The sequence below is a fragment of the Cryptosporidium bovis genome (assembly GCF_009768925.1).
Source record: "Cryptosporidium bovis isolate 45015 chromosome Unknown contig_37, whole genome shotgun sequence".
NCBI classification, from domain to species: domain Eukaryota; phylum Apicomplexa; class Conoidasida; order Eucoccidiorida; family Cryptosporidiidae; genus Cryptosporidium; species Cryptosporidium bovis.
The window spans coordinates 1-25,046 of NW_027125001.1; the positions used below are offsets into that span (position 1 = coordinate 1).

General features: G+C 31.5%; 11 protein-coding genes across 11 annotated transcripts; 6 read left to right on the forward strand and 5 right to left on the reverse strand.

The window, feature by feature from the left end:
• Window positions 1-9: 9 nt before the first annotated feature.
• Window positions 10-628, reverse strand: FG379_002573 (uncharacterized protein; the record flags this gene model as incomplete). Its single annotated transcript, XM_067327903.1, has 1 exon — window positions 10-628. A coding segment is annotated over one exon (619 nt), but the record flags the coding sequence as incomplete, so codon positions are not given.
• A 629-nt stretch (window positions 629-1,257) lies between these two features.
• FG379_002581 (5 transmembrane domain protein) lies at window positions 1,258-2,136 on the reverse strand (the record flags this gene model as incomplete). The annotated part of the gene is made up of 1 exon (XM_067327911.1): window positions 1,258-2,136. The coding sequence occupies one exon, from the start codon at window positions 2,134-2,136 to the stop codon at window positions 1,258-1,260; it is 879 nt and encodes a 292-aa protein (XP_067185116.1).
• Window positions 2,137-2,816: 680 nt separating this feature from the next.
• FG379_002582 (uncharacterized protein) lies at window positions 2,817-6,083 on the reverse strand (the record flags this gene model as incomplete). The annotated part of the gene is made up of 1 exon (XM_067327912.1): window positions 2,817-6,083. The coding sequence occupies one exon, from the start codon at window positions 6,081-6,083 to the stop codon at window positions 2,817-2,819; it is 3,267 nt and encodes a 1,088-aa protein (XP_067185117.1).
• Window positions 6,084-7,061: 978 nt separating this feature from the next.
• On the forward strand, window positions 7,062-8,105 carry FG379_002583 (uncharacterized protein; the record flags this gene model as incomplete). Its single annotated transcript, XM_067327913.1, has 1 exon — window positions 7,062-8,105. The coding sequence occupies one exon, from the start codon at window positions 7,062-7,064 to the stop codon at window positions 8,103-8,105; it is 1,044 nt and encodes a 347-aa protein (XP_067185118.1).
• Window positions 8,106-8,489: 384 nt separating this feature from the next.
• On the reverse strand, window positions 8,490-8,801 carry FG379_002584 (histone H4; the record flags this gene model as incomplete). Its single annotated transcript, XM_067327914.1, has 1 exon — window positions 8,490-8,801. The coding sequence occupies one exon, from the start codon at window positions 8,799-8,801 to the stop codon at window positions 8,490-8,492; it is 312 nt and encodes a 103-aa protein (XP_067185119.1).
• Window positions 8,802-10,105: 1,304 nt separating this feature from the next.
• Window positions 10,106-10,909, forward strand: FG379_002585 (U2 snRNP auxiliary factor; the record flags this gene model as incomplete). The annotated part of the gene is made up of 1 exon (XM_067327915.1): window positions 10,106-10,909. One exon carries the CDS (start codon window positions 10,106-10,108, stop codon window positions 10,907-10,909), a length of 804 nt encoding a protein of 267 aa, XP_067185120.1.
• A 444-nt stretch (window positions 10,910-11,353) lies between these two features.
• On the reverse strand, window positions 11,354-12,628 carry FG379_002586 (PHD domain protein; the record flags this gene model as incomplete). Its single annotated transcript, XM_067327916.1, has 1 exon — window positions 11,354-12,628. The coding sequence occupies one exon, from the start codon at window positions 12,626-12,628 to the stop codon at window positions 11,354-11,356; it is 1,275 nt and encodes a 424-aa protein (XP_067185121.1).
• Window positions 12,629-13,097: 469 nt separating this feature from the next.
• FG379_002587 (Srp101p signal recognition particle receptor alpha subunit) lies at window positions 13,098-14,744 on the forward strand (the record flags this gene model as incomplete). Its single annotated transcript, XM_067327917.1, has 1 exon — window positions 13,098-14,744. One exon carries the CDS (start codon window positions 13,098-13,100, stop codon window positions 14,742-14,744), a length of 1,647 nt encoding a protein of 548 aa, XP_067185122.1.
• A 699-nt stretch (window positions 14,745-15,443) lies between these two features.
• On the forward strand, window positions 15,444-16,928 carry FG379_002588 (integral membrane amino acid permease; the record flags this gene model as incomplete). The annotated part of the gene is made up of 1 exon (XM_067327918.1): window positions 15,444-16,928. The coding sequence occupies one exon, from the start codon at window positions 15,444-15,446 to the stop codon at window positions 16,926-16,928; it is 1,485 nt and encodes a 494-aa protein (XP_067185123.1).
• Window positions 16,929-17,183: 255 nt separating this feature from the next.
• Window positions 17,184-18,288, forward strand: FG379_002574 (Deg1p-like type II pseudouridylate synthase; the record flags this gene model as incomplete). Its single annotated transcript, XM_067327904.1, has 2 exons — window positions 17,184-17,243; window positions 17,440-18,288. The coding sequence occupies 2 exons, from the start codon at window positions 17,184-17,186 to the stop codon at window positions 18,286-18,288; spliced, it is 909 nt and encodes a 302-aa protein (XP_067185109.1).
• Window positions 18,289-18,792: 504 nt separating this feature from the next.
• Window positions 18,793-24,843, forward strand: FG379_002575 (uncharacterized protein; the record flags this gene model as incomplete). The annotated part of the gene is made up of 1 exon (XM_067327905.1): window positions 18,793-24,843. The coding sequence occupies one exon, from the start codon at window positions 18,793-18,795 to the stop codon at window positions 24,841-24,843; it is 6,051 nt and encodes a 2,016-aa protein (XP_067185110.1).
• Between the last annotated feature and the right edge of the window lie 203 nt (window positions 24,844-25,046).

The window sequence follows — 25,046 nt, forward strand, 5'->3', positions numbered from 1 at the left end:
CATTATCACCATTATCATCACCAAAAGTAAGTTCTTCTCCAAATACTAATTTCCCTGCCTTCTTCATGCTTTCATCATTTATTACAACTTTTTTCCCAGTACCTGTAGAAAAAGAAGGAATATTATTGACTTGTTTACGATTATTTTCCTTATTAAAATTAAAATCCAAATTGTCATCCAATAGAACAATTGATTCTACAAAGTGCGATTCATTAGTATTTTCACTATATTCATACCTTTCCTCACAAAATAAATTGTTGTTTCTACTGTCACTGTTAGGATTATTATTAAATGTAACATTACTTTTATTCGGATTAAATTCATTATTATCATCATTATTATATCCACTTAGAATATTTTGAATAAATTCTTTGTTTGAAACCACTCCAGGTAATTTAACCCTTTTGTTATTATCACTGGAGTTTAATTTACATTCAATTATTTCACTTGAAGTATTGAATAATAAACATTCATTCATATAAGATGTGTTAGATTCATCATCAATTATTGTTTTAATCTCATTGTCACTACCATTATCTACAGAGAATTCTATTATTTTCATTAATTCACTATCTTCGTCTTCATTTAAATAAACATTATTTCCGATTTCAGTATAACAAGAAGGCATCTCAATTAACTAATTAATTAATAAAAAAGGCTCACAAAAAAATGTTAACATTCGTAAATTTACTTTGTTATCCTGTATAATTATTATTATTTGTTTTTTTTTGAAACTGTAATTACATGTAATTTACATGCAAGTTTATAATTTTAAAGATAAAATTTAGAAAAAAATAACCTGAGAAATACCATTAAGAAAAACATTTACCGGTAATATTTTCTTAGTTCTAAATCAAATACGCAAACATAAATAATGTTTCCCTTCAGTTTATTATATTTTGTTTCACTGATATAAAAGTATGAAATCAAACGACAAAAACATGTTAAAATAGTAATATCAATTGAATGCTTGTAGCAATAACGTGGTTTAAATCAATTTACTTATGAATCAAAAATGTGGACTGAACGGGAATCGAACCCGTGATCTTTTCGATGCGAACGAAACGTAGTACCACTATACTATCAGCCCTAACAGGGGGCACCGGTGCCCAAAAAAAAGTCAACTGAAGATAACCTACAAATTTAAAGAAATCCAGAGATGAAGAAGAGGTCAAATAAACAGAAAAATAAGTAGCAATGCAATAAAAAAAGGACATGGTTTTTTCTTTTTTAAATACTATATTTAATAAAACATACCTAAAATATCAGATTCGTGTAAAAGAAACGTATACGCATTATGAATGCGATAATACCGAACAATATTCCAACAACACATCCCCAAATACATTGAGGTATTGTGTGGTCTTCAACGTACCAACGGGCCCATGGGACCGGAGCAGTAATAATAATAATCGAAAGTTTAGAAAAAAATCCCGAAACCAATCCAAGTGCGTTTATATTCTCCAATAAAAGCCAAATGAGAATAGAATAAGAAGTTACGCAGTGACTTGAAGGCATACCATAGGAAGCACAAGCGGAATTAGGAGGTCTTGGGCTTTTAAATATATTTTTTAAAAAGAATTCACTAGACGCTGAAGAAGTTAACATCATTATTAACGCATATGCAGGTACAAAACTGTCACCAATAAGTAGCCATGCAAACAAAACTAAGCCAATAATATAAGGTATGAAACTATAAAAAATTGCCAATGCGTTTTTTCTCGTAAATACTGGATGAATTGAAACAGAAAATAAACCAAATGGGTGGGTACAATGGATTGATGAAACAGAAGCTGAACTAAACGAACCTCTTGTAAAATTTGTAGTGTAACAATCAGGATATACTATACCACATTCTAAATCATTCAAAATATCTGCTGAAGATCTCCAGTACTTTTCTGTTAATTTATTCAAACCAGAATTATTAAACATATCTTCATCTCTCGACTTCGAATTGGATGCAGATATACAACACCCGTTATTTACATTATTCGAATTGTTAAATGTATTAAATCCACTATTTCCAAATACAGGACTCTCTGCATATATTTTACTTTGACGAATATTTCTAAGACTTGGAAATTGAGAATTCTCACCTATCGACTGTAATGTAGATGAACCATCGTTCCCTTTCATATTATATCAATATATTTCATATAAATGCCTACTGCTGTTGATTTAATATTCTTTAAATTTTCTATATCGTATATACATGTCCGAAATAATACCCTGTCTTTCTATACGTACTTTTCATGTAGTTTTCACCTATTTGTAATAAGAATAATATCTACAATATTATCTCTATATTTCGCTACCAGGCAAGGAGTACTAGTACAAATATATCTCTTAAATTTTAATTTATCCTCCAAAGATACACTGACTCCTGCCTGAATCCCGTGCCTCTGAAACTCGCTCTCCCAAAGGGAACCAAATCTTGTAAATAAATCCAATTAAACACCCAAATACCTGCGGACACGTGGATTATTTAATTATTCCAAATTTGAAAAATAACTTGAAGTTATTTTCCTTGTGAAATCCTGGAAACAAAAAAAAATATTCAAGTTGTAAATTCTTTTATTTCAAAAATTATAAATCTACCAAAAAAATAAATGTGCCGCTGTTAGGCGGTAAATTTGTTTGTTATTTTTGACCAGTGCAAACAAGTGAAAACTCACGTTTGGGGATTTCGGATATAGATTGGAAATAACAGCGAATTTTTTGTTTTACATATATTAAGCCGTTCTGTGTGTTTACTGTCTCCCACTCTCCTCCACCGTTCCAAATTCCCTTTCTCTTTTCTTCCATTACGTTTAAAGTCACCTTTGTTTTAATTGAATATACACCTTCAAATTTTCAAGTGTCTCTGAAAGCAATACCCCAATGTTGGCTCCAAATGATTTAGAACTAAATATGTTTAATATGTAATCATTTTTTATCCAATAACTCTTTATCATGAAAAATTCTTTCTTGGTGAGTGATAAGAGTAATTTTTGCAGAGCTGGATGTTGAAAAACTTTCATAACCATTATTATCTTAACTATATTAGGGAAAATGTCATTGTTTAAAGAGGGTTTCATTGACCTTGTTAGTTGCACAAGGTCTTCGTATGTTCTGCATTTTCTAACCTTCTCACAGTCAGAAGTGAATTGAGAAAGAAGAAAATGAAGAGAAGTTGGCCATATAGATTTCTTGGATGGAAAGTATAATGGTATTGACGTGTCGAAAAAAAACTCAATAAATTTTGGCGGATCCTCACTTAAATTATATAAGGTTGGGAACATTTTTATTTGACAGTCTTCACATATACTCCAGTAATCTATCTCCATATTTGTATACTCGCAATGTGAATAATGTATTTTGTTATCATTACTCCTGCAGTTTAAATTACTACATTTTCCCGAGTCATATCTGATTATATCCGAATCTATAGATATGACTTCTAAGCCCAACTTTAGAAACTTGTTTATATTTGTGTTGCTTTCTGAATCATTTTCTACTTTTTTAGATATATTTGCGCTATTACACACACCAACCCTATCTCTACTATAAATATCACTTATTTTATTTTCAAAATTGCATTCGTTTCTTATAGGTATAATTATAGGTTTCATTGTTCCACTTATTTCTTCTCCTGTACCTATTTGTTTTATGTAATTTATTTCTTTTCCTACATTGCTCGTATTAACACTAGTCTCAACATTTTCCCGATTGTTTATATAAAGTGTTGTTGGATTGTAATACATTAAGTACCCGTCACCTGTACTTTTTCCTATTGTTTGTGTTGAAACAGGTACTCCTTGGTTTATTAATATTGGAAGGTGAACTGGAGTGATATTATTAATTGGTGATAATAGTATTTGTTTATCAATATTCATGTTTCCTCTCGTGTTTTTTTCACTTGTTGATTTACTTTTTCTACAATGTTTGTTTAGTGATTTACTATTCACTTTTTCCTTTTTATTTTCTACATCTAAGATGTTAACATTCATATTTAGTTGTCCTTTTCCTTTTTTTCTGTTATTTAATGGCAAAATCCTAACATTTTCTTTTGAACTTACAACTCTTGCCTTCTTATTAACTTTGAAGTACCTATTTAGCTTTTTCTCGCAAAATAAATGATTATGCAATATTCTTTGACTTTTAACATTTTTATTTATCACACCTAAATTGTCTTTTTTCACTTGTAACTTATTCTCAATCTTAAAATTTTGTTCGAAATTTTCCATTTCAAGTGCCTTTATTTTTAATTCTAACTCTTTTTCCTTCAGGTTAATTTCCCTTTCTCTCAATTGTAGTTCCTTTTCCCTACTGCTTACTGGATTGCTGTCAGATGTACTAAAAGAACATATACTATAGTGGACTTCTCCACTTACCACTGTTCTCGAAAAACTCCCTACATTCTTAATTTCCTTTTTTGCAGTATCAATTTCAGACTTTATTCTGCTTTCATCTTTATTTTCCTTGTTATTATCTTCATCTTGCTCTGTAAATGCGTTTATCAAATTAATATCATTTAGTTTTCCTCTAAATATCTTAAAACTCAGAAATCCAACCTTTTCACAATCTTTTGGAAGATAATCATATTTAACTAATAATTCATTTTTGGTATCTAAATAAGAATTTTTCTCTCTTTTAGCTGAATATATTGGTAATGTTATATTCCAATGATCATTTTTCTGGGGCAAGGGACAAAAGGTTACTCCTAGAAAAACTGAATCAAGCTCACTTTTTTCAAGGTACTCTTCACCCAACTCTACTCCTTCTACCATCACCGAAAAATAGCTACAAATATCCTTAAGTTGAATAGTTTGAATCATGAATTGTATATTCTGAGTTGACTTTTTATTTAAATTATGGTCTTCATTCTCACCCCAATAATATCTTTTATCATTCGACATAAATGTTATTTTTGAGTAATTTTGAACTGATTGATTAGAAAGGGAACCACTTTTAATACTTATCGTGATTCTTGGTGAAATTTTTAATATTTTTTTCTCTTTCATGTCTTCGTACTTGTTTACTATTAACTCTATGTGATAAATACAAAATGAAAGTACCACGTTTTCCTGCTCAATAGTAACGCTATTATACATTACTTGTTTTAACTCATCCCAACCGTAAAGTTTGTTTATTCTCTCCAAATACTCCTTCTTTCCCTCAGGTTTGTATTCTTGTTCAATGCTTTCCTTTTTGTAATCCTCCAACACATTACTTTCTGTCTCATTTACATTTTCAGGCCGAATCACCTTCATTTCGTTTAACTCATCGACGCAAAAATAAGGATTTAGTGGGACATCTTTAATAGTAGGAAGCTTTTGAATGCTGAGTATCCCATTATTTACAGAATTGATTGCACCTTTTAGTTTTGAATCAACTGGTCCCACAGTTCCCAGTTTCGACAATTCATTAGTTTTTTTGTTGCCTTTCCTATAGGCTCTTTTGTCTTCCTCCCTCATATTTTGTGATCTATAAGACAAACTCGATGATAAAGTGTCCACGAATGAAGTTGAGGAATTGAAACACGAGCAATATGATGAACATGAACAAGAGGAAGAGTATAAAGAAGATGATGAGGAAGAGGATGATGATAAAAAAGATGTTTGTGACGAGTTTGAAGAAGGTAAAGATATAGTAAACAAAGGTATTGGTATTGACTTTGAGGAATAACTACAACTTGAGAAAAAAGAGCGTTCCACTGAGGATGATTCTTGGTATATAGACTTATCCTCATTTGAGGATGAAAAACAAGGTTTGCATACATTCTTTGAATTAATTGTATCTGATATTAATTTGATGTTGTTGCGTTCATTAATTTGAGAGGTAACATTCAACTTATCCAAATCAAGTTTTTTTATTGGATAATTATACTTTAAGCCTTTTTTCTGTTCTGACATAATTAATGGCTTGTTATCTATTTGATTTTCCGAAAACCATTTTTTTATTGTTCTTGTCGACAAATTTCTCGAGCTAAGTTTGGATAAATTCTCTGATTGTTTCCCATCATTATTGTTTCTCTTTATGTTCCTGGAAGATGAATCTGAACGCCACCATATTGGAATCTCTTCCGAATTTCCAGATTTCATACAGTCCCTTGATAAGAAAAGAAAAGTAGTTGAAGCAATGTACAAATAAGTGTAAGACCCCTAAATACCTACATTAATTTTTGCTTTGTGTATTTTTTCCCTATTATCATCTCAATTTCCCACCATTACCTTTTTATTAATTAACATTGACTTCACACTTTTGCGTTACGTCTTAAAACCATTACACAAAATATATACTGTAAGATTACAGCAAACATATCAAACTAAAAATGGACTAATATAAGCCTACAATTTTTTATTTACAATAATACCATAAAATGTGTTTAATAATATCTTTATTCCTTTTATTTGTTTATCTTCGCAACACTTTTACTATTAATTGTACATGCAATAATCAGAAAAAGTGGCGCTCAAATACGTTACCTTAAACATTGACTGAAATGTGGGAAAAAAGTAGGAAAAATCGCAGATTCAAAATGTCTGATGTACCTGAGAATGAAATAAAGCGCATAAATAAAACTGTGAAAAATTTATCACTCTTGTTTTCCTTGGTGTACCATTAACAATGAAAAAGCGATTATGAGTGGGGGCTGCCTTACTTGGTCCATTTTTACTGAGTGTGAAAAATAGGTATTTTAATCTGGAAATTATAAATTGTTATATATTAATTTCAGAATAAAACAAATTAAAAAGCATAATTATATTATGCCTACCTATGTTTAAATTTTTATTACTTGACATTTTCTCACAGCAACAAGAAATGCATGGAAACCAAAACCGCCACAACAGGGTGTCTCTATTCAAGTTAATTATAATTAGTAGTAAACTTGAAGTTGAGAAGGTTAAAAATTCTCATTAGTTCTAAGATATCTGTATGTATGTAAAAATAACAAAAAAAACATATACTATACACGAAAATATATATCTTTTGTAGAGATATACGTGATTTTAGACTTATTTTCTCTCCAAATATAATATAGAAATACAAAAATTATTCATTTTTAGAAGAGGGAAGTCATGTTATTTAGTCTTGGTGAACAAACCAAAGTAAGAATGAAGCTTTTGTTTCTTATTATATTGTTTCAAAGTGTTTTTTCTCTTGCTTTTGGAGATAGGTACCAAGAACTACTGAGACTTAAGAATGAAAGTAAAGATGGAATAATTACATTCAATTTTACAGGATATCAACACTATGTTCTATCAGACAAAAGAGAATATGATTTAGTTGTATTATTTACAGGAACTCCTCGTGCGTGCCCAACTTGCTACAAATCAACCTCAAGTTTTGAGGTAGTTGCTTCTAATTATTATAATCAAATGGGTTCGAAACCAAACATATTCTTTGGATTTGTATATGTAGATAAGGTGGAAAATGTGGTTAGCATTCACAGACTTAGATTCCTCCCAGCAATTATATATATTGACTCAGAAAAGGAATTTTCATCTAATTCATTGCATTTTAAAAGAGAAAATCAATGGAGAATTCCTGAACAGAAAGATTTGTCACCTAGAGCCATTATTAATTTTGTTAATTCAAGATCTGGTAATGGTTATGAAATTATATTAAGTCCGCGAGAAAAAGTCAAAAGAGTAGTTACTTTTTTGTTTTTTGTGATAACTACTTTATCGATATTGTATCTTTTACTATCAATGGTTATAAATAAGCCATTCGTCATTATGATTTTAGCAGTAGTTGTTTGCTCATTTTCAATGTCCGGACTTGTTTATAGCATTCAACATGGCAGACTACAATCTGGTGACTTTTTTGCAAGAAATCCAAGAATACAAAATCTTCATGAAGGGTTACTCATGTCTGTGCTCATGACTGCTTCCTCATTAACACTTTTTATTGCTATCTTCATATTACATGGAAAACTTTCAATATTCAATAAAAAAGTTCCGTACTGGACAACCTCCATTCTCATTGGAATTTTCGTTTCAATGATTTATTTTATTTATTTCGGATACAAACTCAAAGTTGCTTGGTATTCCCCCTCTTTCTATCCACCACATGGATACCAAAGAGGCCCACTCCTAGTTGATAGAGGCAATTCGTTCTAGCTCACTAATTTCTCTTAACTGCCACTCCCCATTTTCTCCCAAAAAATCCGAACCCAAACAAACCCGAGAAAACGACTAAAGAGCAATACTTAATTTGAAATAGGTAGCTACGACATCTAGATACCCTAAGCTCGGCAGGTAAACCACCAACCTATCCTCGTACAATCACGGGTGCCCCCGTCCAAAACAAGAAATGAACAAGTTGTGGCGTCTAGTAACGCCTGTCTAAGATACAATGGCCTGTTGATCACTCTGTCAAAAAGCAACCATCAATCCATCTCCCTAATATGGTTGGAAAGAATATGTTATATACATGCGAACGCCATTAAAAACTCCCTTTGTTACTACTTTGCGATGGTATAGGCGCATAATATAGGAAATATTTTAACCACCAAAACCGTACAAAGTCTTTCCTTGTCTCTTGAGAGCATGAACTACATCCATGGCTGTGACTGTCTTACGTCTGGCATACTCAGTGTAGGTAACAGCATCCTTGATAACGGTTTCGAGGAAAGCCTTCAATACTCCACGTACTTCTTCATAGATCAATGCGGAGATACGTTTAACACCACCTCTTCTTGCGAGACGACGGATAGCTGGTTTTGTGATACCTTGGATGTTATCACGGAGAACCTTGCGGTGACGTTTAGCACCTCCCTTTCCCAAACCCTTACCTCCTTTTCCACGTCCAGACATCTTTTATCTTATTTAAGTTTTATTACTTATTTACTGTTGAATGTAGTTCAAAGCAGACTGCGCTCAACTGATTCCCTGATATCCTCTCTTTTTCTTACCTTAAGGGAAAATTTTTATTTTTTCCACACTTTCATGTGGAGTACAAAATATAGTGTATGCGTTGGCTCGTGTCTCCAACCAATAAGTTGTGGACTGAGCCACTGTGTTTAGGCGGGAGTAAAATTCGAGCGGCCGCAATTGTACTGTTGAATATTCGTTAATTTAATAACAAGGTTATTTGTTTTGTATTTGGAATTATTATTAAGGTTTGAGTGTATTTTGCTGTAAAAATAAACTATATTTCTTTTATTCAATATGATAAATTAAGGAGAGGGGCGTGCCACTGTTGTAAAATCCACCCTAGCTTTTCATATGTATGTATGTTTCTTCGCAAGTGTTCCCCTCAATTGTTTTTTCACTGCAAGGGGTTCTTCCTTTTTGCATAACTCGGTTACATGTTCATTCCTGCAGTTATTACCGATCAATTTTTTGAGTTTACCCTCAGGGTTTTCCTATTTACTACTAATCATCATATTGAGTACTTTGTTTCGTCTCGTTTATCTGTAGAGGTGCTAATTCTGGGGGGGGTGGAGGATTCGCCTCAAATTTGATGCCCTATTGACTAGTTTCCTTGTTACTGTTCATCCTTGGATGTCACCATTTACAATGGTGTGTTATTACCTTCGTTTAAACACAAATAAAGGTACTGTCCTGCACTTTATCTTCATTGTCACACCCCCTCGATACATGCGTATGGGACGCAAATTTAAATAGAAGAGATTCATGCTCTGTGTTTCTGTTTTTGCTCACTTTATTGTGAAAGATCGGATGCAAGTAGAACATTTGCGTTACAGCATTAAAAAATTGGTAGGACCTCATAGAGAGAAAAAAGGTGGAGAGAATAGAACGACAGATCTTAGTAGAAAAGATAAATGAATGAGTTATCAATTTGCTTCTTACATTTAACTAATTAGGAATTGCAAAATAAAAAAACTATATTTCAATTAAATTGCTGTACTGTCGCCAGTAAATGTTAAATAACATAGAAATACCGAGGGCGGGTCATTTAGGTTGACTTTAAAACGAATGCAAATAGAAACAATAGATGAATATTGATAGAACATAAACAATTGTTTACTTTATAAGGTGTTTTTACACACAATCAATTAATTATTTATGTTTATATGTATAGCTGCAAATACAAGCTCATTTTTCTCCGTATTTCCCCGATACATTACACTGCTGGAACGGAAATACATTTATAAATGGCAGAACATTTAGCCAGGATAATAGGTACAGAAGAAGATCGTGTAAATTGCCCTTTTTATTGGAAAATAGGAGCTTGTCGTCATGGAGATCAATGTAGCAGAAATCATTACAAACCTTCAAGTAGTCCAACTTTGATCATAAGACATATATATGAAAATAGTCCAGTAGCTCTTGCAATAGCAGAAGGTCAAGAGGTGAATGACAAACTGGCAGATGAGGAATCAGATAAAGTAGAGACGTTTTATGGAGAAATGTTTAGTGAACTGTCGAAATACGGAGAGATTTGTGAGCTCTTGATATGTGACAATATAGGTGATCATATGATGGGCAATGTTTACGTCAGATATTCAAGCGAGGAGTATGCTAGGTCTGCATTGATTAATTTAAGAAACAAAGGCTATATGGGAAAACAAGTAAAAGCAGAACTCTCACCCGTAAGTGATTTTAAGGAGGCAAAATGTAGACAGTACATTGACGGATGTTGCAATAGAGGTGGTTATTGTAATTTTATGCATATTAAACACGTTCCAAGATGTGTTAAAGACAAATTTTTCAGTGAAATGTACTCTAAGTATCCCGAATATCTTCCAAAAAGAGAGGGGTATAGAGGTGAAGACAGTTTAGGATTTGGTGTTGAAAGTGTGAGAGACCATAAAAAACATGGTTATCGAAGGGACGATTGCCACTATAAAGAGAGGAACAGTGATGACATCTATTCCAGACCAAGAAAAACACAGAGACAATCTTCAGAAGAAAGAAGAATGATGATTGAATCTTGGAACAAACAAAGAGAAAAATAAAATATGTCATTTTACATTTGATTAATATATTTGAATAAGCACACATGTATTTAGATACAAATGTGACAAAGGTTATCTTAATGCATTTATATTCTAAGTGAATAATTGATTCAGGCATCTTAATTAAGAGACTTAATTATTATGAATAAAGCCTAATATTCTTCCATTTATGCAAAATCTTCTTCATTAATGTTAATTCCAAGTATTGCTTTCTTGAAAAATATCTTATAACTATTGAATCTGAAACAAAAAACTCAAGTTATGTCGGAAATAAAGACATGTTATATATTCCTAATTGCTGCATATACCTAAATCGCATTTACAGACTATTATTAGCTTGGTAAATTGAAGCTGCAATAGACGGCATTCAAAGAAGTGGGAATAAAATTCAATTGTCCCGACCTTACTTTTTCTGTTACACTGTAGAAAATCCGAGTGACATTCTTAAGATTTCTGTTCCAAACATAATTTGCAGATTTGTTTGTGGAAGCAATTGTCATGAACAGCAAATCTACAAAGTGAACATATCCTATTTCCTCTGTTACCTAGAATTTCATTGCATACGTTACAAATAAGGTCGCTATTCCCCTCAATATCCTTTATATTGTAGTCCAAATTGTTATTCATAATAATATCACAATTTATGCATATTCTAGTGCCAAACTTTGTGTCTATAAACTCAAAACCTTCAGGAATGTCATCTAAACATATTTTACCATTGGAAATAGGAAAATCAATGACATTGTGACATCTTGAACAGATATTACAATCATTGCAGATCCAGATCCCCTTTGGAACTCTAGAAAGTTTTGGGTTTAAACATGCAATATGGAAAGGTCTGCTACATATATTACAAAGAACTTGAAGGTTTTTTTTATTATTTTCACCACAAACTGTACAACTGCTACATTCAGAACATTTCCACGGAAAACTATGTTTTACTCTCAAGGATATCTCTGAATGACAACAAGTTGAATGATAAGTTTTTTTACAACTATTGCATTCAAAAAATTCTCTAATTTGTTCATTTTCCTCACCACTTACTTCCTCTCCATCTTCACTGTATTGATCACAGCTTTCCTCAAGAACTTCTGCCATTCTTGCTTTTCCTCTCGCTCTCGTATTCATACTTATCTCTTCTCTATTCGAATCATCTCCTTTTGCTCTCCTTCTTTTACCTTTTTTATACAAGCATTCTGAAGACTCGCATTTTAATTTATTACCGGTCTCTACATTTACTCCTACCGTATTACTATCATTGTTATTATTATAATTGCTACTGGGACTCTGGTAGACAAGAGAAACCAATTTGTACCTATTCAAAATTCTCTCCTTCCTAAGTTCTTCTAACCTTTCTCTTATTTTCCTTTCCTCTGCCTGTTTCTTCTCAAATTCTCTATTGAATTCTTCCCTCTCACGAATTACGGTTTCTTCTACTGATCTCAACATCCTAATCCTTAGTTCGTTTTTCATTCTAGATCCTTCGGAAAGAAGTTTCAATAGTGCAGGAATATTAGTAGATTGTCCATGTAAAATATCATTGTACATCGACTTTAATTGTCTATCACCGGAGAAATAAAAGCTTTTTTCTCCCTCTAAACATGTACAATACGTAAGTTTTGTTTTTTCACATTTAAAGTGATATCTATTCCTAAGTATTTCTGATCTCTCAAAAATATTTGCGATCTCGAAACCAGCAGCTTCGCTATTTCTAAACATTTTAAAGTTATAAATCGTAGTATTCTATTCAGTGAAAAATTTGATTTCCTTTATTACAAACAGAAGTCAAAGTTATGGTCAAATGTTACACCAAATATACCGAAAATATGTGCAATCACAACCAATGAAAAAAGAATTCCCTTGGTTTCGAATTGGAAAAAGAAAAGGTATAAATCTGCCCAAATAGCTTTGTATTTATACTTTCACGTTTTCTATCCAACTTTTGCCATTAGATATCACACCTCAGTTCCTTTTTATTTATTATTTATGTTGAGTGGACTGGCGTTTAAACCATTCGGATATATTTCATTATTATGGTGGGGTAGTTTGGCGCCAACTAATAAGAGTGTAACGTAAAAGCATACCCAAAGCAAAAATATGGTTATATAACAAATTAAGGTTTATTGCTTTAAATAATAATAGACATTATCAGCAATTTGCAAGGCTATAAAGAAGAAGCCGTTTGGAGATGATAGACGGATTCTTCATCTTCAATAAATACGGACTTATTCTCTGGTCATACTACAATGAGGACGCGCCTCAACCAAAAAACTATTCTCTGAAGGATGTAATTAAGGGTCTGGTAGAGAACATTTTCCTGGAAGAAAAACTTTCGCAAAAGCACTATGACCACGATGTTTACAGAGTGGATTGGATAACAATGAACGAACACGATATGGTTTTAGCGGCCATATATCAGCAAGCATTTGAAATGTTTTCTTCAGGTCAATACTCAAATTCGTTGTTATGCTTAACAAGAAAGAAGGTTGTATCGCTTATTTCCAATTTTCCTGAAGCTATAGACGATCCCCGTTTCTTTAAAGATTTCGAAATTCAGTTCTTGGAACTTATAGGCTTTTGTGACGAGAAATACATGACACGTGGTTCCTCAAATGCTGACAATTACATGGATGAAAAGAAACTAGATTTGTCTGATGATTTAAACACTAGTGGATTTGATTCTTTTCCCTCAACCAACAGCAAGCAGAAGAAAGGAGCAAGGCGTTGGGGCAGCCAGAAGGTTACTAAAAGGGCAATGGAGGAGCTTGATTTCTCTAAAAAATCTTGTGATAATGTAGCAAATAGCAGTACTGAAAAGAATCTTTACATTTCTGAGCAAGATGATGAGGAACCCGATGAAATCTCAGAGATTGATGATGATTGTGTGGAAAACAGCAAAGTTACCTCCTATTGGAGCGGACTATTAAGTAAGCATTTTGGACTCTTAGATAGTAATTGCGTAATCACAGAAGAAATGATCCAGGAGCCACTTCAAAAACTCAGGACAAAGCTTGTTGAAAAGAATGTTGCTTCCGAAATCGCTAATGATATTATAGACTCTATCTCGAAAGCAACGATTGGAACGAAACCAAAAGTTAACTATTCTAGATTAGATACTATTCTTCACAATAATCTCAAAGACGCCATTACAAGAATACTTTCTCCAAAAAAGCCGATAGATATTCTTTCAGAAGTACAAAATGCAAAAAAACACGGACAAATGTATTCAATTGTGTTTCTTGGAGTAAACGGTGTTGGTAAATCTACTAACTTGGCTAAAGTTTGTTATTACCTAAAAAATAAGAAAAATTTAAATGTCATGATTGTTGCATGTGATACATTTAGAGCGGGAGCAATTGAACAACTTAGAACGCATGCAAATTGTCTTGGAGTACATCTTTATGAAAAGGGATATGGAAAAGATGCAGCTTTAATTGCCAAAGATGCAATTTCATATGCTAAAGAAAATAACTATGATGTTGTGCTTATTGATACTGCTGGTAGGATGCAGGATAATACTCCATTGATGAAGTCTCTCGCAAAACTTGTCCAAGTTAATGCTCCAAATCTCGTACTATTTGTAGGAGAGGCTCTTGTTGGAAACGATGCCGTACATCAGTTGCAAGTTTTTAATAAATTCCTTGTTGAATTTGCAGACAGACCTGTAGATGGAATTCTATTAACAAAATTTGACACTGTTGACGACAAGGTGGGAGCCGCTCTTTCAATGGTTTACACAACGGGCCAACCCGTAATTTTTGTGGGCACTGGACAAAAATACTTCAATCTCAAAACTCTTTCCGTTCCTTCTGTTGTAAATGCTATCTTAAAGTGATTAGTGCAGTAATTCACCGACTTTTTTCCATAGGCCACAATCTAAGTATTACTTATATTAAGATTCCTCTTACGTATACCCTGCGTATTAAACATTATTATGCTTATTTTTGTCAGTACAAACAAATATACTATTTGGGTATGAGTTAATAACTGTTCAACTTTTCCTATATTGTGATTGTTTTCAACCTGTTCCCTATCTAGTTACGCGTACCAAGTGTAAACCTCCAACCCCCCCCCCTCAAATACTTTGCCCCTTCCGACCTTTCTCATGTATTCCTTTTCCACTGTCTCTCCTTTTCTTGTATATTAGTCCCAAATTCCACTCAGTGTTTAGTATGGCAAACCCAAACAGAGTAGGCAAGGATATATATTATATGAAGCGCCATTTATTGACCGCCAGTGCACATGTATAATAAGATGTGTGTCCGAGTATGAGCAAAGTGCAAGATAAATTTGAGAAAAAGATTTCTCAATCAATTCAGTAGTCAAATGTATATTGCATAAAGACTCAGGCCAACTGGCCAAAGATAGACGAGTGGTTGGTATAGTGTGAAACACCAGTCTATTAATTGAGTGTTTTATATATGTATTTCGGACATTTAAATAAATAGATTTAAAAAATAAATAAAAATTGAAAGATTAAAAATAAAATTACTGCTTAAAGGTAGTATAATGTTTAGAGCAGTTTAACTAAAAGATGAAGAACTTGAAGGAGAAAGAAAATTATTCCTTGAGTTCATTAGTATTCGTTTCATTTTTCACAGTTAGTGGAGGTTCATATGGGTCAGAAGTTGTACTTCCGGTAATAGGAGTCAGGAACTTCACATATATCCAAATATCAATTTGCATATTGTATGCGATACCCCTGATATTAACATACGACTTAATGTGCAACTCATTTCCAGGAAATTCTGGACCTAAAGATTGGTGTAGAGTGATGTTGGGACCATTTTCAGGCCACTTCGTTGACGTACTTTACATGTTCATGGAAATAGGGATGCTTTTATCATTTGTTGGAATTGCTTCAGCCTACATTAATTCATTCCTTGGGTCAATGAAAAATGGATTACTTTCACAGGGATCGCAGATAATAATTTCTCTAACTGTTTTTGCCTTAATAATAGCAATTTCTCTCTCACTTTCACAGTTTGAAGACTATACGAAAATAATGTTTATAATAGTTATTTTTCCTTTGTTAATTTTGGTTATTTTTACATTCACTAAAATACCAATTAATTCTTGGTTACATATAGATAAATTAGAACCCGATAAAGTCAATTGGATAATAGGTCTTCAATATGTTATGTGGCTTAATTGTGGATACGAAAATCTTTTTTCAAGGAATTCCAACAGTGAAGGTGGGATAGTGAATGACAACATCAGGCTCAAATTGCCGTTAATTTTGAATGTAATTCTTGTTTCATTTATTTATATTATACCTCTTTGGTGTGGATGTTGTATATTGAATCACTTCAACAAAGATAATCATTCCTTCGAATTGGGTAATTTTTTCACTCTATCTGGATTTCTGGTTGGTGGTAATTTACTTTCCAGTCTAGTTACAATATCGGCCTGTATTTCTTCCATTGGATGCATAACCTTTGATGTTAGTTCAGTTTCTCAATTTATTATTAACAAATGGTTAAAAACATACAATTTACAGCACCGAAATATGTATTTTTCCCAAGAGACCCTTATTTCTCTTGGAGTGGTTATTTTTTGTTCAATTCTTACTTTGTTTGTAGATCAACAACACTTTGCTGCAGGTGCATCAACCCTGTATGGATTTATCACTCTTATTGTTATTGTCTCATTTTTAAAGTTTATATGGGCTTTAGATATTAAAGATGAATATTTGTATGTAAAATCGGAGTCTCACCTCCCTCTTACTCAAAGAAAAATTCAGATAATCAACCAGGATACTTGCTACGTACCATACACTCAAACATTCATTGATTCACTTTATTTTGGAAATATTTCACTTAAATTCAAACAAATTCTTCACACAATTATCATAATTCCAACAATCTTATTTGTATCAGTTATTTTCTTTACATCATCTTCTTTGTTATATATCATTTTTATTATTGCTTCGTTTTTGGTAGCCTATATTTCTTTTGTTTCAGATGAAAGCAACGATCGAAATTACATTAACAATGTAAAAATTAACAGACTTAAATAAGACTAAGTGTTCTCAATGTGTGCTATAATTTTAAATATATGTTCACAAAAGTAAGTATTCACATATTAATTCAAGGAATAAAGTGTATGAATGTATCATTTTTCTTTAAAATACCATTCTTCTGAAATTTAAGATCTTTTGTTTTTCAAGTAACTACTTTTGTCATCGGCGCCAAGCGGCTTCTGATATTTTTATTAAATAGGCATCTCTGACTTGGAATGGCAAAATTTGATTGCTAAATTAAATCGAATAGAGATGGAGACTTTTAAGAATATGAGGAAAGAGAGAGAGAAGTCTGAACTGGACTGGTCAAAGGTCAGTATTTCTCGCTTTTTACTAAAAGTATCTTACATAGGAACTAATTACTTTGTAAGTTTAAGAAGCATTTTGAATTATTAAATGTAATATCAACTTTGAATAAATCTCTCGCTAAAATCTCATATACACTTTTTTCTTGCTTATTTCTATTTTCTCTTTATGTTTTCATGCTAAACTTTTTTTATTCAAAAAGGGAGTAGCTTATCAAAAGGATGATGAGTTTCCAACAATAGAGGGTGAAATATACAAATCTCTTCTCCAGCTCAAACTTATCAGGGATTTAGAATCTTGTGAATTGGTCCGTTGTGGAAGAACCGATAGAGGCGTCCATTCAACAGGTAACTATATATCTGTAAACTTAAGGACAAGGAGCAAGGATTTGGAGCCGTACAACTACACTAATATGTTAAATGGAGTACTCCCGTGGGATATCAGGATTTTGGGGTTTTGTCAGGTAAGGAACAACTTCAGTGCCAGATTCGACTGTTCTTATAGAATATACAAATATTTCTTTCCACTTTCGTATTATAAACAAAGGAATCCAAAATTTCCCTTTATAACTCCAGAAGGAGTTGATATTATGAATAAGGCTGCTAAACAATTCATAGGCACCCACGACTATAGAAGATTTTGTAAGATGGATTTGAAAAATGGGAAGCATAAAACATATACGAGAACAATTTACGAATTTGAAATACAAATCCCAAACCAAGAAGAAAGTAAATACGCAATTGCCACTATTAAAGGATCTGCTTTTTTGTGGCATCAGGTCAGACTGATGATTGGCATATTATTTGAGATTGGACAATCTAAAATGAATCCTGGAGTCATATCCGAAATGCTTAAAAATTACGATGATAAAAACACTGGTGAGCATTTTTTTCACATGGCAAGTGAAACTGGACTCATCCTTTGGGATTGTGTTTTCGAAGAATACACTATTCAAAGCATTCCTTATTCCCTCGAAACTTTCATAGAAGAAGCCAATGATTTGGAATTTAAAACTTCTATTTATAAATTTATGGGTTCCTGTACAAAATAGTCATACTTTTACAACATACTATTATTTTGTGGGTAGGTACTATTTTTTTACAATTTTTGCATGTACATGCATTTACATATAATGATTGTGTTTGCGATATTAATGTCACAGTGGCCAGAGGTACTAAACAGAACGAACTCTCCTGTACACTTTAGTTTATTTTACTTGTGACTATCAAACCTAATAGGCTTAAATAATTAGTTTTTGTTGATTTTCTTCTGAAAGTAGTAGAAAACTGATATTAAATTTTATTAATCATTCCATTATTAACCATTTTTTGTGTGTAAGCATGTGTGTAGAGTGGCCGTTATAATTAAATTCAAATAGTGGTTTTTTTAGGAGAAAAAAGAAAAGTACTGATAAATGTTTTTTTTAATATGCAAAAATAAATAAGAGAAATGATATCACAAGTAATGAAGATAGCACTGCTTATTTAAGCAAGTAAATGGTAAATGGCAAACTCGGACAAATAATAAGGATATAGAGTTAATATGGTGGTTTAAAATGAAAAAGTGTCTTAAACAAATTTTATTATTGTTAGTTAAGATATTTTTGTGCTTTTTTCTCGTTAAAGGAGGCAACAATGATGAGATATTAATGTTAACATCACATTTAATGACAAATTATATGACAAAAGAGGAGTTTATAAAAGAATGTAGGCAAAAACTAACAATTTATAGGCCAAATTTATCAGAAACTCAGGTATATTCTTTGTGTATTAAGGCATTAATTTCTTCTTTAGATTTAATTGAGAAAAATCCCGAGAACAGGATAGCTAATATGGATCAAATTCCAAAGGAGGTGTTACCTGTAAAAGAGGGTAAAAAAGAATATAATGATAACAAAAGAGGTTTTAAGAAGTTATTAAAAGATGTAACTGATATATTCTCATCGGATATATTTTTTTTTGATGATATACTGGAACTAGACAATAATTTGTTTTCAGATTCAATATTAAATTTTTCTAGTGAATATAAATCAGATAGTGAAACAAAAGCTGAAAATATTGAGAGGAAACAAGTAAAACTGAGTGATAAAGAAGAAACGGGAGGAATAAATATTGAAAAAAAAGAGAGTATTTTAACTAAATATCCTGAAGCATATTATCCATTAGCTGTTGAAATACTGACAACAATGGGGATAGAGGATGTAAATGTTTGGGCTGAATTACCCACAAATCTTGGGTTAAATGTGTTAATCTACTATTTGTTTTATGTAATAGAAAAAAATAACAATTTTGAAGAATGTGATAGACACAGATTCTTTATTAATTCAATTGTATCAATACTTAAAAATGACAAAAGAAAGGTTTTTCCCAAAAATAAAACAATACAAGACATAAGGTATAGCTTATGTAAGTTAGGTTCACTATATAAGAGTGGAACAAATTTATTACCTTTTTCAATAATGCTTTCCCTTCCAAAACATTCATATGATATTTGGAAATCATTTGGTTTGGTATTACAGTTTGAGATACTGATAGCCTTAAGTAAAAGTATATTAAATAATGGTGAAATAAATAACGACAAAAGATCGAACTTATTTGAGAAAACCAAATTAACAAAATTAAAAAAGTACGAAGAAAAAAGAGTTCAAGATTACTTATTAAATACATTTCCAGAAGATGAAACAATTCCAATGAAACACTTTAGGAATGTTTTGATTATACTTTTAAAATCAGCATTTGGAGAAAGAAGTGTTTATTTTAACTACAAAGACAACCCTTTCTCACTACTAGACTCAGAATTCGGATTTCCGGACAAAAGGGATGAATTAGCTATTAAAATAAAGAATAAAGCAAAAGAAAGAGAAAAAAATAAAAAGGAATTAGTTAATAAAATTACAGAATTTAAGAATATATTAAAAAAAAAGAATGAGAGTGAACACAAGTTGAAAAATAATGTCAACACCAATAAAGGTGAAAAAGCTGTAAAAAGTGAAAAAATTGAAATGGAGAACGAGGATAAAGGTGTAAATAAGGTGGGTAAAGAAAATAACATTGAGGACAAGTTAGAGGAGAAAAAGGCAAAAGATAACATTGAAGGTGAAAAAAAACAAGACGGTATTGAGGATGGAAAGAAGGAAGAAAATAACATCGAAAATGAAAGGAATGAAGAAAATAATATAGACAAAAATGAAAATAAGGTAAATCAAGAAGAGGAAAAGGTTAAAAGTGAAATGCTTGATCTGATAGACAAAATTAATAAAGACAATATTGAAGAGAAAAAAGAAGAAAAGATTGAAGATGATGAAATGAAAAAAGATGTAAACATAAATATTACTTCTGAAAACAATGAAGAAGATCCCAATATAGAACATATCAGTACTGATGATAAAGTAACAAATAATTCAGAACAAGATCTTGATAAATCAAATACATCTCAAAAAACTGATCTTGGTGATACAAATAATGATATTTTTAGTGGAGAAAATCCACTATCACATAAAATACAAGATGAAATAAAGAGTCAAGTGTTAGAAGGCGAGGAACATGAAGAATATGGTGAAAGTAATAATAAAGGAGATGTAGAGAGTAGTCATGAAGAAGGAAATGATGCTCATGTAGAAGGAAATGATGCTCATGAAGAAGAAAATGATGCTTATGAAGAAGGAAATGGTGCTCATGTAGAAGGAAATGATGCTCATGAAAAAGAAAATGATGCTTATGAAGAAGGAAATGATGCTCATGAAGAAGAAAATGTTGCTTATGAAGAAGGAAATGATGCTCATGTAGAAGGAAATGATGCTCATGAAGAAGAAAATGATACTCATGTAGAAGAAAATGATGCTCATGTAGAAGAGAATGATGCTCATGTAGAAGAAAATGATGCTCATGTAGAAGAGAATGATGCTCATGTAGAAGAAAATGATGCTCATGCAGAAGAAAATGATGTAGAAGAAAGTGTAGATAGCCATAAAAATAGTGGAGATGAAATTGTTGATCATGAAAATGAGGGGGGAGATTATGAAGATGTTAAGCACGAAAACATTGGAGAAGATGTAAATGAGCATATTGATGAAGATGATAATGAGCAAGAACATGAAAATAGTGGGAATCATTCGTTCGGAATAAATAACAATCCTTCAGATGAAGTGAACATTGTTAATGATACAAATAATATTGATGAAAAGGAATCGGATGATGAGCAGAATTTTGAATATAATAATTTCAAAGGGAAAAATGATGATATTGGTTCAACGGATAATTCTTCTGAGCACAAAGAAAACCAAGATAAATTAACAATTAGTCATGAGAATAATGACAATAATGATGAGATGGTAGATGAGGATATTAACGATGAATTTAATGAAAAGGAGAAATTTGAAAATATTGAAATAGGGGACGATAGAGTTAATGAAAATGAATTATATGTAAAAGAAACAACTAAAGAAGAAATTGGTGATTATAATAATTACGAGGATGCAGAGAGACAAATAGAAAATAATTCAACGGAAAATACTGAAGATATCAGATTTGAGGAAAGAGAAGGAATAAAAGAAAAATCCGATGATGAAGATAGTAATGATACTGAAAACAAACAAAACTATTTTGAAAATAATGAAAATGGAGATACAGAAAATGAACCGGAGGGCAAAAAAAGATTTGTCAATAATGAAGAGACAGATGAAAGCAATGAAAATAATATTGATAGGCCTATTGGAAATGAAGACATTAAACTAGAAAGCGATGATGATAATGGCGATGATATTGGGGTTCCACATAAATTCGATAATAATGAAATAGTAGAATCAAATGGAAAAGATGATGATGAGTACAAAGTCGATTTGAAGTATGAAATTGAAGGGGATGGAGATTTTGAGGAAAAAAAAGTAATAATGGAAAACGATAATACTGATGATAAATATGAAAATTTTGCAAATGAACTCAATAAAAATCGAAATATTTCGGAAGGCAGTGGTGATGATAATATTGAAGATAATAACTACACTTTACCTAGCAAAAATAATGTAGATTTTTACCCAGTGTCTCAGGGAGAGGAGAGTGATGAGGAAGAAGGAAAAGAAAAGGAAAAAGATAATGAAAAGGAAGAAAATCAATCAACTGGAGAGATAAATAATAATGTTTCTCGTAATATAAGCAGCATAACAAATAATATAGATATTTATCCAGTGTCTCAAGGAGAAGAGAGTGACGAAGAGGAGGGAAACGATGAAAATCAATCATTTGAAAAAAGAAATAATAATGTTACTCATAATATAGACGACAAAACAAATGATGAGGATTTATATTCAGAATATAAAAGGGAAGGAACAGATGAAAAAAAATCTGATAATACAAAAGAATCAATGAATGAAGATAGAAAAAATGATTTGTCATCAGATATAAATTATGAACCTGAAGAAAATAAAGTGGAAAAAGACCCAAATGATAAAAATTTGGAGAACAGTGAAGAGGACGAAATAAAGCTTTTGGAAAATATCATGAATAATAAAAGTAACTTTAATAGAAAAAGTGATCAAAATATTAAAAGTACAGTTGATTCAGAGGAATTCACAACTGAAGATGAGTTATCATTTGGTAAAAATGATATTGATGCATTAAACGAGGATGAAGACAAAATAGATAAAAGTGGAGACCTAGATGAAAATTTTGATTCAGGTAAGAAAAAGGTAATAAATGAAAAAAATTTGAAACCTAATTTGCATTTAGAAGATTTGAAAATAGATATTAATCTTGGTGATGATTCAAATTTGGGAGGGAACCTAAGCAAGGATGATGATGATTTTAATTTGAAAAACTCTTTAGACGAAAATTTAGTGGATTTTTCATATATTAAGGAAAATGAAGATTTTAAGTTAGAGAACATTTTAAATCCTAATTTAGGTTCAGATTCGAAAAAAAGTTTGGATATAGAGAATCACAATGATCAAAATAATCTTGAACTTGAAAGGAATTTAAATTTTCCTGATTTAAATTTTGAAGCAGGTTTTGGTATAGATGACATCAGTTCTGATAGCAACGTTGGATTAGATTTAACGATGGGTCAAAACATAGCACAAGATAATAGTAAAGGCAATCAGGATAGCTATGATTCTGAAATTAAACTATTGGAAGATATTCTTGAGAACACAAAAAAGAATGATTTTCCTGATGGTATTATCTCAACTGTGGATCAAGAAAGTGAATTAGATCTTTATAATAGTGAATTGTTTGGGATAAATGATACTCCAATGGAAATTCCAGAAAATAGCCTAAATTATAATGTAAATGAATTATTTGAATTTGAAAAACTTTCGGGATTAGATTCAATGAGTGAGAACTACCAAGATATAGAACTTTCTAATGAAGATATGAAACTGTTGAATGAAGTAATCGATGGAACTAACGTAAACTCTAAAAAAGACAATATTGAAGATAATGATTTATTTATCGGAGACTTATTTAATGAAGATGATAAATTGAGCATCAATAGTATTAAAGAGTCAGAGAGTCAGGGTAAAGATGCGAATAATTACAATGAAGATATTGATGATGATGAGGATCTAAATATCTCAAATTTATTTGAAAATAAGAAAATGAATCATAGAGTCAATGAAATGGAGGATTTTGATAGCTCCTTTAATTTAGATTTATTATTTGAACCTGGAATAGTTGAGAATAAAGAAACTATTCACGATGAAACTGATAAAACAATTGAATTGGGCTCATTATTTGAAGGGGGCAAAAGCTACGGAAATAAGTTATTTGAAGATGATGATGAAATAATAAATATAGGGGACAGTTTTTTGTTTAAAAGTGGAATAGATAATACGTTTAGTGAAGTTAATGTTAAATTAACTAATGAAGAGGCGGAAGTAATTAACGAGATAATTGATAACACAAAAATGAATCAAAATCATAACGATTTATCGGAGGAGTTATTCATAAATCCAGAAATTGCACCACCAATATCCAAATTAGCAATAAAAAACTCACAAATTACACACAATAGTGGCAATATAAACTACGATAATGATGATATTGATATTTCAAATACATTTTTATTCAATATTGAAGATAACTTTCTTACTCAAGACACAATCAATAACATAGGTGATAACTCCAAAGGATTTGAGCTATCTGAAGGTGACTTGCTATTGCTAAACGAGATAATTGATGAAACAAATAAACAAAAAGTCGATATATCAATTCAAGAGGATGATGCGTTTTTAAACTCGGATGATTTTATTAGTGGTTCTCTAGATAAGAGGGCAATATTAGCCAATTCAGAATCAAAAAATAAGAAATCGAGTTTAAGAGGTAGTAGTCGTGATAATATTAACAGCACAGGTAACAATATTGATTTCACTACTGTAGACATCCCTACAACTCCGAGAAAAACAATACTGGAATCTCGAAGCACTGAAAACCAGTCGGTGAAGCTAAACAAAATAAGTGACAGTGATGGAAAAAAAGATGAATTTGATGGAGAAAAAGAATGGATTCTTTCTTTTGCTCCAAAACTCAGACCTGGAAGAATGGAAGGTAGAAGAGACATATTTACAGAGGAAGAAATACAAAGAGCAAAAAGAGAGGCCACTGATTTGGGATAACTCAGACCAAACAGGCCAATCATAAATGTATTTTCTTACATTTATTTTTTTCATACAACCTAATAATTATATGGGTACAAATATGAATCTATGTAACAAAAATTTACGTGCATGCATACATGAATTAGATGTGAAACACAATAAAGTAGTGCTATTATAAATATATAATATTATTTTTACGCATATCAGTGTTCTAATAGAAT